Source organism: Leptopilina boulardi, unplaced genomic scaffold, assembly GCF_019393585.1.
Source record: "Leptopilina boulardi isolate dan_hultmark-lab unplaced genomic scaffold, ZJU_Lbou_2.1 LbouV2_51, whole genome shotgun sequence".
Classification (NCBI taxonomy): Eukaryota; Metazoa; Arthropoda; class Insecta; order Hymenoptera; family Figitidae; genus Leptopilina; species Leptopilina boulardi.
This window is the reverse complement of record NW_026137996.1, coordinates 2,233,163-2,247,503: the sequence shown is the minus strand read 5'-3', so window position 1 is coordinate 2,247,503 and position 14,341 is coordinate 2,233,163. Positions and strand designations below refer to the sequence as shown.

General features: G+C 24.7%; 1 protein-coding gene across 2 annotated transcripts in view; it reads right to left on the bottom strand.

Annotated features, from left to right (window-relative positions):
* Window positions 1-13,752, bottom strand: part of LOC127289921 (uncharacterized) — a 115,130-nt gene extending 101,378 nt beyond the window's left edge. For both annotated transcript variants that reach the window (XM_051318200.1, XM_051318201.1), the window contains exon 1: window positions 12,541-13,752. In XM_051318200.1, the coding sequence (XP_051174157.1) occupies window positions 12,541-12,643 (103 nt within the window). In that variant the 5' untranslated portion in view covers window positions 12,644-13,752. The remainder of the gene's footprint in view (window positions 1-12,540) is intronic.
* Between the last annotated feature and the right edge of the window lie 589 nt (window positions 13,753-14,341).

Here is a 14,341-nt window from a genome sequence, read left to right as displayed (position 1 = left end):
AAATTCGTTAATAAAAAATGCATATTAAAAGTATAAAAATCACATTATATTAAACAGAAAATTAAAAGGCATTAAAATAAGCTGCGACGCTTATTATTTTAATGCCTTTTAATTTTCTGTATTGCTAATTATTTCCTAAATGGCAAATTATTACAAAATATAAATTAAAAACAAATGCAACAAATATTTAAAATGTAATAAAATAAAAATATTTGTCTCTAAAATAATAATTATTATTATTTCTTCATCTCAAATAAATAAATTGTTGCCTTTCAGTATATAAGGTTCTAATTATTCTCCTCTAATTTGTGCTAATTACTTAAATCATCATTTACAAATAATAACATGCTAATGATTGGTAATTATGTAATCAAACAGAAAAAAAAATCACGCAATCTCCTATGATTTGATTTCACGTTAAACAAAAAAAAATATATTTTGATTTTACTACACTAAAATCGAAATATTTTGGTTATTCTTGTAGAAATGAAAAAAAAATGTAATTTTTTACTGTCGAAAAATATGAATTCAATAAATACAGCACACGTGCATCATTACTGTAAAAAAAAAAATTTTTCTTTTAATGCCTGGTGCTCATGACTTATGCATTTACACGTAATCTTTATAGTGATAAGACAATGTAATACATTTTGTGCACGTTTAACATTGCTGACCTTCGCCTTGCACATTTCACAAAGTCTATATAACATCTTCACACCTATTGTGCGAGAATTACATTAAATCAATTAATTATTTATTTCTCTTATCGCCGTTTAATTGAACAATTTTCAAACACGAGAATAATTATTTTGAACCGAGATTATCAATATTTCAATAAGTTTAAATTACTATTATTATAATAAAATGTATTATTTTAACAAAATGAATTTTCATAGTAATGTGAATTTAAAAAATTAATTTTATTATAAATAATAAAAATAGAGAATTGATTTTTCAAATTTTTTTCCCTTTCTACTATAATATAAAATTTTGCATTCAGAAAAAAGTAATTTAACAAATTCCTTTCATATTTGATTATACCACGACCCAATATTTTAAGTATATGGCAAATATTTCGAATTTTCCAATAAATAAAAAACATTTTTTTTACAAAAAATTGAAGTTCATATTATAATATATGTTATTCGCAAGTAAAGAAGAGAATAAGTAGAACCAATATATAAATTACTTGAGAATTCTACCAAGTAACCGGTTGTTAAATAAATTGCATGTACTTTGAATGGACTTTAAGGCGATCCGGATACTTTCGTGTTTTAATTAAAATTCGAGGTAAGTGCAGCAAAGGCAAGCAGGACTCGATTCTATCTCGAATTTATATATATATATAAAGTTGACTTAAGGTATAGAAAAGAGTTCGATGACTTAAGATTAGATGCTGGCGACATATATATTATATATATGATGTACGAAATTACCTAATAACCTCAACTTTCTCCTTCGTTTTACTTAACAATTTTTCGAAAAAAACTAAAATTTGACCCAAAGATAAAATTCAAACATTATTTATTTATAGAAAAAAAATATTCACTCTCCATATTATATAAATTAAAATTAAGTTTTTCATTGTAAAATATTTTCCTGATTCAAAGTAGCATTAAATTTTTTTTCCAAAGAGAACTTCCAACAATATATATATATATATATATATACCGGTAAAAAGAGCGGAAGGCCTGGCAACGTTCAACGATCTCACATAACACCGAATTACTTCCTACGCTATTAGTAATGTCGTCGAATCGTGTAATGACATCTCAATTTGTGTTTCATTACACTTACATAACTATCATACGAATATGCATCAAATGAATTTTTTTTTTTTTCTATTCTATATAAAGATTATTTGAGGAAAAAATTGAGAAATAATTTAGACAAATTATAAATTAAATCTATTGTCAGATAAGAGAGAAATAAAAGTAAAAACTAATGAACAAGAATCATATAATAGACATTAATGTATCGTTTATAGTAAATGGGTTTTGTTACCCATGAATTATATATGAAGACATTAATGGCACAGTAAATTTTACAACTAATCATTCGCATAATAATTTAAAATTTCAATAACACACATTATAAAACCCATATATTCAATATGACAAAATTGAAAAACTGAGATTTCAATACTTGAAAAAATTAATACGAGGATAATAAATTATTACGAGCAGTAAAAAAGATTTGAAAAATCAAATGAAGAATTTCAACCATAGAAAAAAAAGAATATACTCATTTCAAATAATCATTGCAATTGTCATAATTATCAACTTACAAAATAATCGCCCGAGGGATTATAATGAGACAAAAAAAAAAGATGTTTTTCTTTTGTCTATAATTAACGTTTGTTATACATTTATGGGACTTGCGCTAGGCAACTGAAAGTGAATAACAGTTTTTATTCTGAATTTTACTTAGAAAATTTATCACCTGTTAATTATTATGTCATTATGACTTCTTTATTTTTCAAGGGGAAAATCAATAGACTAAAAAGTACATAAATATATATGAAATAACCTTCCACTTATAATATATCTGTCACCGTTTGTGGCTTAGATCGGGTGCAAGGCTAATCTTATTTTCTCATCGTTATATAGAGATGAAAAACCGCAAGATGATGGAGAGGTGGAGGTATTTGAAGATCCATAAAAGTTAGACGAGAAACAAAAGAAGTTTATACTTTCACCGACACAATGGAAAAAAATAATAATCTTTATATCTTATTATTTAGTCAATTGACAATATTGCTTTTTTTATTATAATAATAAATTTACAAATTCAAATTATCGTTTCTATTTTCTTTTTGAATTTTATGTATAATTATTTTATGTAATTATTTTATATAATTAATTTATACAAATAATTTATATAATTAATAGCTCACACAAATTTAAAAGTATTAAATTGATACCAAAAATATCAATTTGATATTTTTGGTTTCAATTTGATACTTTTAAATTAGTGTGAGACTAATTTATTAAAAAAAAATTTCTATTTTTGTTTTATATTAAATTATTGTAAAATAATTTTATTTATAAGCTTTTTAAATTTTTCTCAACAGATTCTAGGATTAAAATTTACATATAAAAAACAAAACACGTTTTAGTTGCGCAAAAGAATAAAATAAACATCAATAAATTATAAAAAAAAAAAAATTTTAATATCATCTCTTGAAAATTAGTTTATTACGGAAGTGCTGATTGCATTAAAAAAAAAGTCATTTGTAAAAAATTAAATCAACTTGACAAATTACAAAAAAAAAAACTGTTGAAATTTCAATGACACGATTCGAAAAATTAAAATTCAGTCATAGTGTCCTAACTGTGAAGAAGATTTGGAAACAGCAGTTATTTTTCTACATTTAAGCGACTGGAATAGAATTTTTAAGGGGATCTACTTCGTTATATGTTAAATGCGTTTAAGATATTTGGTAATCTGATGTTGTAATTATTATTGCCCTGATTGAAATTTATTGACTCGCAACTGTTGTTCAAAAAAAAAAAAAAATACAAATATCATTTTAAAATAAAAACAAACATATATAATTTAAAAATATGTTTTAAAAGTTCTATTTTGAAAAATCTTTTTATCAACTTTTGACAATTTTTTAACTTTATAAAAAGTCAAGAAGTAAAAAATCAAAATAGAAAATAATTTTTGTAAATTGTAAACTAAGAAATTAAAAAAAAAAAAAAATGATGTGCGTGAAACCGATTTTAATTGATGAAATGAAAATGATTGATACGAAAAGAGAATTGAATGTAACATCCAATCGAGGTGCTCGCTCACTCCTTAATGAAGACTATATTAAGTTAGAGCCGACAGCTTTGTCGTTATAAGCTTAAATTGACGAGGTCCATTATGTATAGGGTCACGCGCTCTTCGGCCAGGGTCAATCCAGTTGAAATCATTTAACTTGGGACACATTCGTCGGTGAGATATCGATGGACGGTAAAAAGTGAAAATGATTAAAAGTAATTTCAATGCTCAATTCACATATAAATTACAAGGTCATTTGGGTGTTGTTTTTTAACCCTTCAACATACACATGTGTGCTTTACATTATATGCGCTGAATCAAGTCATATATCAAGGAAATAGAGCGAAGGTTTTCGTTTATCATTTTCCGGTAACACCTGATTGAAACAAAAAAAAACCTATACAGAAAAAATGCTAATTGTCCTACTTTTATTATGCTAAATTAATTAAATTTCATTTAAGGAAATAAAATTGACCTTATCATTTTGATGCTGTCCTCTAAATTTTTCTACTTTTAGTGTTTTTTTTTTAATTGATATAAACAAATGAAGATTTTTTTTTTTATATGATCATATAGAAAAATATGTGAAACTTGTGTTAATAAATATGTCAGCGAGAGCGAGTCTTTCTGAAAACAGAGAATACAAATAAAGAAGAAGTATGCGTTAACCCAGATCGTGTATGTTGTTACCCTGCAGGCAAACTTTACTAGTGAACTCACTTCTTGCTTTTATGGTAACTCTATAGCCTCGTTCACCATGACACTACATATATGAAAACAACAACAACAACAACAACAAAGTGAAGAACTTGAAAACCGGAAACGCAGGAATTTAACGAGTTGCATGAAAATTCCTCAACTTCTTGTATTAACTCGACTTTCTTCCTTTTTTTTACCCAAAGAGAGTTAAATCATTCTTCGAAAACCTTATTTTCTAACCTTTTCCTACATTAAACCACCTACTTACAAACAACCTACTATTTACAAACATACACGCACAACAAAATAATCTGGTTAACTTGATCAGAAATTCTAGTTTAAACCCTTATTAGGTGTAAAATTCCAGGTCATAAAACATTCTATGAAAATTTTTAAAAGTAATTATTGTTTAAAGAATATTTTATATCACTTTATAAAAACAGAATCTATTTTTAATGATATATTTCCAATTCAAACAATATTGTCATTAAAATCTTTGCAATTAATTTTTTTCTAAATCCCCCTTAAGAAGAAGAAGAAGAAGAAGAAGAAGAGTAAAGATAAAGAAGAAATAGGTTGTATCATATAATTAACACACATTCCAAGCAATTACATAAAATATTACGTAAGCAGTCAGAGAAAGTGTTTTGCGATATTGTAAATAATGTAATTGCGAATTACTTAAACCAAAAAATATATAAACAAATATGAATCATGTTTAATTCAATGCTAACATCCCCTGTGGAAATTTACCCAAGATAGTCTGCTGATCCTCATATACATATATATATTGACAACAATTATTTAAGTCTGCTTGGAATTTTATATAATCTTTAATCGCAAATTCTTATCTCTATCAAAAATTTTTAACTTTTGATATTTATTTATAATGGGGTCATTCTATGGGAAATTTTCATTGAAAAATTTTTTTTTGTCCGAAACATTTTTTTTCCTTAAAGATTTCGGCGCGATTTTTAAAATCAACCAATTAAAAATTATTCATAAAATTGTGATTGGTTGATTTTAAAAATCGCGCCGAAATCTTTCTGTCGATTGTTTGTTCGGCCATTTGAAAATTCGGACAAATGAAAATTCTATCAATTAGAAATTCTATTAAATGATTTGTCGGTTAAGTAAAAATTCTGTATTATGAAAAATCGATTATATGGAAATTATATCAACTAATAATTCGAACAAATGAAAATTCATCTGAATGAAAATTCTATTCAATAAAATTCTACCCAATAAAAATTCTTTAAAATGCCTATTATGTTAAATGAAAATTCGAGCAAATAAAAATTCTGACAAATAAAAATTCGAAGAAATAAAAATTCTGTGAAGTGAATTTTCGGTTATATAAAAATTCTTTAATATATAGAAAATCGCTTTGATGTAAATTATGCCAAATGCTATTTCGAACAAATAAAAATTCAGCTTAAAACTAATTAGGACAAATAAAATTCGATAAAATGTAAATTATGACTAATGATTTTTAGAACATAATCATGCGTCCCGTTAAATTTCAAAAAATCATAACTTCCTTCATTTTCATCAAATAAAAAAATAAAAAAATACATATTTCCTTATTTTTCATATAGATTTCGAAAAAAAATGTTTCGGGCAAAAAAAAATTTTCAATGAAAATTTCCCATAAAATACCCCAATACTATCAATAATTATTACTTATTTTTTATTTTCCAACAGAGAAAATGAAGAATAAGTATAATTTTGAAAAAAAAACTGCCCATCTTCTGAAAATCTTCAAGTTATCATAAAGCTTTTGAATCTTCTATTTACACTCTACTCGCACTATATGTACCTATATAGATTAAAGAGATACGAATTTTTTTTTCATCAAGTTTCCTTTCACATAAAATAAATTTTCCCTCCTATATTCCACATAAAGTTAAGCAAAAACGGATTTTCCAGAATTTTCAATTCGAAATGACATTGAGTTCTTTTTTTTTTACTAATCAGTCGCTTCTATAATCTCGCACAAGTTTTATTAGTTTACAACATAAATTTTTAGCCTTTCTCGTTGTATTTTAAACGACAGGGGAATTATATGATTGTATCTATGTGTGTAAATGCGTGATCTGGTGCAAAAGTGCAAAGAACTCACAGGTGCAAGGACAATTCTCATCATCAAATCCGATGAGATTATATATATATATTATGAAACAGGTTAACGGACGAAAATGTGACACATTTTGATAAATAATATTGAAAATACAAATTTAAATTAAAAAAAAAAAACGAATTTTTAAAATATTTTGTTAGAATTTTTTTTTTTTTGGAATAAAATAGAATGGGACAAAATTTTCTAAATTACATATATAATTCGAGATATTTTAACCTTCATTTACTTTATTCTACCACTAATTAAAGTTTATTAATTTACATATAAAGTTTCTTTTTTTTTTTATTAACTATCAATAAGGAGTCGCGCTTCTAAATGTTTTGATGATAAAACTGGAATTTCTTCATCAGATAAAATGTAGTTATCTATGTCAAGGTCATACATATGATCATATTCCTTTGCATTCACATATGCCTTGACAAAATATCAAAGTATGTAAATGTTAAATATTTAACATTCATAACAAGAAATACTTTGTTTTTTGATTAACCAACACTTTATGTTTAATATTGTATTGTAATAATTATATGGCGTCATGAATAATTTCAATTCGATTATATTGCATAATAAGATCAAGTCTATATAAATAAGAGTCCAAAAAAAGAGTATATGTATTGTCAAAAAAGAATGTAAATTCTAATTTCTCTGGATGTAAAAATAATGACAAAAATAAATGTATATTTCATTTTGTTTATTATAATACATTTTAAAAATGAAAGAAAAAAAATTAAGATCAAGGACCACACGACATGAAATAAATTTGCAATAATTTAAGATGATTTGACAATACTGATGAAATGAGTTCAGAAAATAGCCTCTGGGTAGTTATTTAGATAAACGAGAGATATATATTAATTTTAAAATCTTTATAATTTTTAATTCAAGATAAAAATTTTTCGATAATTAGAAAATTAAGAATCTCAAAAATGAATTTTTTTTCCAAGGTCTATTCTACAATGACAAAAAAAAGAAAATTATAATCGTTATATATTTTTCTGACCCACATGAGTTTTTATTAGTTTGTTGACTTTCAGTTTTAAATAGAGACAAGGACATTGAAATTATTATACATAATTTTAAAAAAAATTGTAAACAAAATATTAATAATAAAAAATTAAGCTCTAATTTTTTAAATGAAACTTAAAGGTGAAAAAATTAATTTCACGAAATATAACAAAGAATTAGGTATATAACTAAACAACTGTTTAAATTTAGTTTACATATAAATGTAAACGTTGAAATAAACGGTAACAAAATTCTGATGCATACTGAATATCCAAAGAAATTATTAGTATTCGACTGACAAACCGGATTTAAATTAAAAGAATGTCAGGTAAGTGTTGAATAGGGGTACTTATAAAAAAGGCGATCAGATCAGTTGAATGTATCGTTATTCGCAATTTCATATAAATAACCTTCAAATAATGATCGTCCTCGATAGGTTATAAGAGAAGGGCTACAAAAATCTTTGAACACAAACAATGAAAAAAGATCTATACATCATCTAAATTTTGCACTAAATTTTTCTAAAAAAATTCTTTTTTTTTTTAAGCTTAGTTACGTCTACATATAATATTCCCATTATTATTGCTATATTGAAATGAAAGTATCTACAATCGAATATGTAAAATTTATGTTAAATTAACGATCAGCTTATCCAGAAGAGTATAGGATTAATAAATGTCATGTTTTGCGTGAAATGTCAATGGAAAATGATGAATACACGTTGAGCCATCATTCAAAGAAAATACGCCGTTTATTTTTCCAAAGAATTCAAAACATCTTATATAGAAAAGAGCATATATGTACTTATATACAAAAAATCAAAAAACATAAAAAAAATAACTTATCATTTCTTTAAACTTCACAAATTTTTATAAATTATTTATTTCTATATAAATAAAAAAATTTTAAATTTTTAAATATGTAGGAAAAATTATACGTAAAAATTATAAGTTAATATAAATTGAAATAAATTTATAAAACAAAATTAATATTTATATGAATCAATCACGTTTACTAACATCGCGATACATTTTCGCATCTTCTTTATAAAACGAGTCTTGCCTGTCACTTTCTTTAAGAATATTAGAATAATTTTTCAAAAACAAATGAAAAGCTATGATGATAGTTGACACAAGTTGTATATAATGACAGGTGAATTATTGCAATATATTGAAAGAAACTTATCTGGAACGTTCTAAGTTCAATAAACCCAAGAGAAATGGTTGTACGTGCACGTGATGCAATAATGCATATGGACAAGATCACAGGTCTGATTTGTTATAATATAGCCATCTACAAGAAATCAAAGATTCTTTATATACAAAATGAAGAAAAGAAAATTATAACCCCCCCAAGTCTCAGACGAATATTTCACCTGTCCTATAATTTTTACTCCAATATAAACCAATATTGACAAATGAATAATAAAAAAAAGAGTGATTCTTTTGTTTTGAAAACAGATTTTAAAGAAACTTGATAAATTGCAATAACTGAAAAATATGCAGAAGAAGAAAAGAACAATAGAAAAAATAATAAATTTTCTTTCTTTTCAATAAAAAATATTCTTCAAAGTACACTGAACCCTCACAATCAAAAATGAATCCGCAATGTAAACGATAACATATAAATAAATTATTTCCCAAGGAATATAATAATTTCATAAATTTTTTTTTTTTTTTTTGTAATCCAAAGACGATCAATTATAATTTGATGCATGATTTGATTAAACCAATGAAAGATTTTCCATCATCAGTAAAATTGTATGTAATAAGGTACTTAAAACGAATGAATCATTGGATTATGCTTTCAAACGATAGCTCATGAATCTAAATGAATTTGATAATATGTAATAAATTCTACGAAACACAAAAGCAACAAAAAAAAAAAAAAGAACAAAAACTCAAATGGCTATTTATTTACAAACATTGCATATATGGATTTAAAAAATAAAATCGAAATCATGTTCAAATTAAACCGAATTACTTTTAATTTCAACAAACAGAAGAAGATGACTGATCACATTTTTTTTTGCAATAAAAAGGGATATTAAATTTTTTAATATAACAATTTAGAAATTTACAAAGTATGCTCACAATCATGCAAATAAAACTAACAGAGTAAACTATAATTTTATAAAGAGACCGCGATCATCGCACGCTCTGAATATCAAAACGATGGCGTGATATGATCATTTTGTATTAAATTCCAATCAGTTTAATAAAATTAGTGAAACAATTAATTAACACAAATAACCATCAATTAGTCTTATATATATATTAATAATTATAAGGTCAATATTTTTCGCATTTAAAATTATAGGAAAACTAAATAGAAAAACAAAATCAATTTAGAAGAAAAGAACAAATAAATTAGAAAATTGCACAACGACAGAGAAAACACAAATATTGAATTGAATATTGCCTTTAAGCATTCGCGCTCCGAAATTGCTTAACAATTTCTCAGAATCGACTGCATATTTGAAATTAACTGAATTATTTTTGATATTGTTCCATTTTAAATTAGCAACCAATTTTCTTCACACTCGTGTAAAAATAGGATTCATATTATCTAGATCGAAATCATGAAGAAAAATTCTATTTCAAAATTTTCTAAATATCATTAAATGAAAAAACAAATTTAATTTCACTTATTGTAAATAAATTGCAACTAACAAAAATTCGAATAAATAGAAATTCAGTTAAATAATTTAAAATTTTGAAAAATATTTTATCCGCCTCTCAAAAATGTAAAACCTATATTGTTCTTAATAATAAAGAAAAAAAAAAAAAAACTCCCATCCACTTTATTCAGAAAAGGTCAACAATCCGCAAGAGGAAAATAAAATGTTTTAACTTTCCGCGCTCGCATTTTGCAACGCGAAGAATCCACAAGCAGCTAATCAAGGCAAATGAATACATTGATAACTGCTTGCCGTGAGTTGTAAATGTCCCTGAAGCTAAAGATTAAAGCTCCGTTAAAAAATACAATTTTCCTACAATCCTCTTAATTATGTAAATTTTCTATTTAAAAAAAAAAATGCATTGGAAAGTTCCATGCGCAGAAACTCAATATATTTTTCCATAACTTTAATATTACACAAGTCTAAAATACATTGAAAAAAAAAAAATTCATTCAAATTAGTTACATAACTATTATCAAATAAATATTAAATAATAATTTTTTGAATAAATTAAACGGTATTCTTTTTTTAATACACTCGCACCCCGGTTTATTGGAAGACCTCCTTTTCCGAAAAAAAACTCCACTAAATCGAGGTTACAGTGTATTTACTCAATAATAGTCAAGTAACCAATTATTTTCAAAAAAAACAAATAAATATCTCCTTCAATGCTTTTTTAAAGCATTTTTTAAATTTTTATAAAAATATTTGAATTAACAGTTTTACTGTAGAAATTTAAAAAAAAATGTACGACAAAAGTAATAATGAAAATTTTCAAAGATTAGCAAATTAAAAAATAGTGACAGACGAAAAAATATTTTTCGAGAAAGACTTCTCTCGTTTATTAAAGATATAATTTTACCGTGTTTCAGGGCCAAGAAAGTCGCAAGCATAAAAAACTTAAAATATGTATATATATATATATATATATATGATCGCTGCTATAGTGTAAGTTTGCAAAGGTGCTCTCGATTACAGAAATTGGTTCTGAGAAACAACATACTCTCTCATAAAATGGTAACCAGCAAAAAAATTCATCATTTTACTTGCAACAACGTTAATCATTTGCTTCCTGATGTAAATATTTAATACGAGAAAGTATCAAAATTCAAATCATATATTTACTACTTCATAATGAAGCATTTTTTTTTTTAAACTAACGAAAGATGTAAAACATTTTTAACTTTTAACACGTGCGTATAATTACTAATTATATCGTTAAACTATAATGATAAACATATTTTTCTTATTCAAGAAAATTGTTTACATCTTCTATACAGTTATTTTTTTTTCACTGAATTTAACGTTTCTAGTTATAAATTTTTTTGAAAGATTATTAAAAGTTGTTTACGTTTAAAGAGATATGACAATGTAAAAAAAAAAGAACATTATATAAAAATTTATGGAAGCTGGACTTAGAAGAACAATAAAATTTTGTAAATCATTTCGAAGGTTGAGTTAAAATGTAAAAAAAAAACAACATTTGTCATTTTTTTTTTATTTATCACTCATCACAATCTTGAGTTAAAATTGTCTTTTAAACTATCCTTGTAGACTTGAAGGTTAACTATAACGTCAAAATGTAATAATTTTTAAGAATACAATTTTAACCTTTTTTTTTGCAAATTTAAACCTTGAAATGAGAGGAAGTAGAAGAAAAAACATTGTTTTTTTTTGTATATCTCTGAAGGATTAACAAATATATAATTAATCGATTTTAATTTCGTTTAGTTTCACATTTTAAAATGTCATATTTATTTAATTCAAAGGAAACTCTTCATTGCATTTTCATGAATTTTTCATGTGAACCTTCAAGTCAAATGTATATTATATTCTTCAAGTAACTTTCTTCTATTACCAAATTTAGAAATCACATAGAATTTCTATAGAGAAAGCGATATAAAGTAATTCTTTCAAAATGTTTATAGGTACTTGAATCAAAATTATTTTTTTTTTTTAATCTTCGTTTAAATATCGCAGCAATTTTTTCCGGCAAAAAAGTTATTTTTAAAAGAACCGTATTACTTTTTAGTCAGCAGTATATTTATATATATTATAGTAATTTGAAAATTACAATATAACAAACAAAATTTGAAACTGATCTAATAATTATTTTTTATATGTAATAATTATTAATATCTGTCCTTGACATTTCTACTTTTATTATGTATAAAAACGCTAATTATTTAGTAAGAGACAATAACAATTAAAAAAGAAAAAAAAAGTCAAATCAATTAGAGCTCACCGTCTTCCTCAAGATCTCCAGGAAGGTAAGATTGTAATTGATGAAGATGAGCATGATAGTGATGATGGTGCAGAATGCACTCGAGGTCAGTGCAGTTTAGCATTGTACCAAACAATATCGTCGAAAATATCTTCTTAAATTTTTTTTTTTTTTTTTTTTTTGTAATCTCACAGTAGACTATATCAAGTCTTATAAACTTTTCAAACAAAATCTCTCTTTTTTTTCGTCTCCGCAAATTTTTTCATAAAATATTTATTTTTGCTTTTATCAATTAATTTTGACTCTATATTCTATAATTCTCCAGTTTCCAATCTTCATATTGCTTTTTATTTAATAATTATTATTGTTGTCAATTCTCTTCATCTTCACGTCTGTATCCTTCTGTTTAAAGCTTTTGATCTTCATTAAAAACATTTGAAAATAATATGCACTTCTTTGAATTTTCTCTTGAAAAAAAAAAAAAAAAAATTATGCGACGTATAAGATCCTTCTTGATAACAAAAATAATAAAAATTAATTTTACTCTTCTTCGAATGTAGAATAATACTCTTTGGAAAATGATTTGATTTCAATTCTTGTATAATAAGACGACTATGCGTGACAAACATCAACAGACGTTTGAGAGAATACTTTTTTTTTTTTTTTTTTTTTTTAATTATCAGCTCCAAGTATTATTAAGCTCGTTTTATCCGAAGGTGTTTTTGTTACAGATCATGCTACATCCATGCACCTATTAACGTCCAAGTGTTCACAAAACTAATCAACCCATTTTTCAATCGTTCACCAATTCCCTTGATAAAATGATATATATAAACACACACGATGATACTTGTATTCAAATTTATATTTTAAATATTATTATTAATATTATATTATTGATATCGGTTTAGAGAAAGTTTTACCGAAATCACGCACTTTAATTCGCATTTAATCACGGTCAAAGATATAAAATGTTATTATTAATTTCCGTCTTCCGAATGACATTCTGTTAAAAAAAATTATCTCTATTAATTCAATTAATTACGAAAAAAAATCACAACCAGCTTCTTTTTTCGAGGCGTCCTTGATATTTTTTTTTTTATTTCTGAACTTCTCGCGGAAATTATACAACTCAAGGCAAGTAGTTTTTAAAATTTACTGTTATATTATTTATAAGCTAATTCTTACTGTTAATTCTAATTTTTATTCGATTACTTTTTTTTTTACTATTATTTATTGCAATTACGATTTATTGTTATTTCTCATTAGTAATATTACTATTTGTATTATTATTATAATTTTTTTTTATTATTAATGATATATTTTTAATATTTTACTATAATTATTATTTATTAGTTTTGTCTGTAAAAATTTGTCCGCATTATTTGATTCAATGATGATTTCATGGGTCGCTGTGTCTCAGAGGGGAAATTTAAAAAAAAAAAAAGATAAAGTGAACGACTCGCGAAGAAAGACCTTGGATTATAAAAAAAAAAGAGAGAATTTAATGGCAAAATTAATATTCATTTACTGAGATGACACTTGTGAATCAATCAAATAATTACTTAAAGAGAGTGCACATGTAAAAGCACGTGGCGCAAGAGAGCATTTTGTTTTCTATAAATGATTAAGAAAATAATAGTAAGGAAAAAATTTTGAATTTTCTTTTTTTTTAGCAAACTTCCTAACTTTCATTGACTGCGATACCAGAAATCATTAAAGAGAAAAAAGGAAACCACCTGTCAAATGGAAAAAAGAAGCTGGTAACACTTGTCACTTGAAAAAAAAAAAAATGTATTTTTTTTTTTTGTCCCCCTCATAT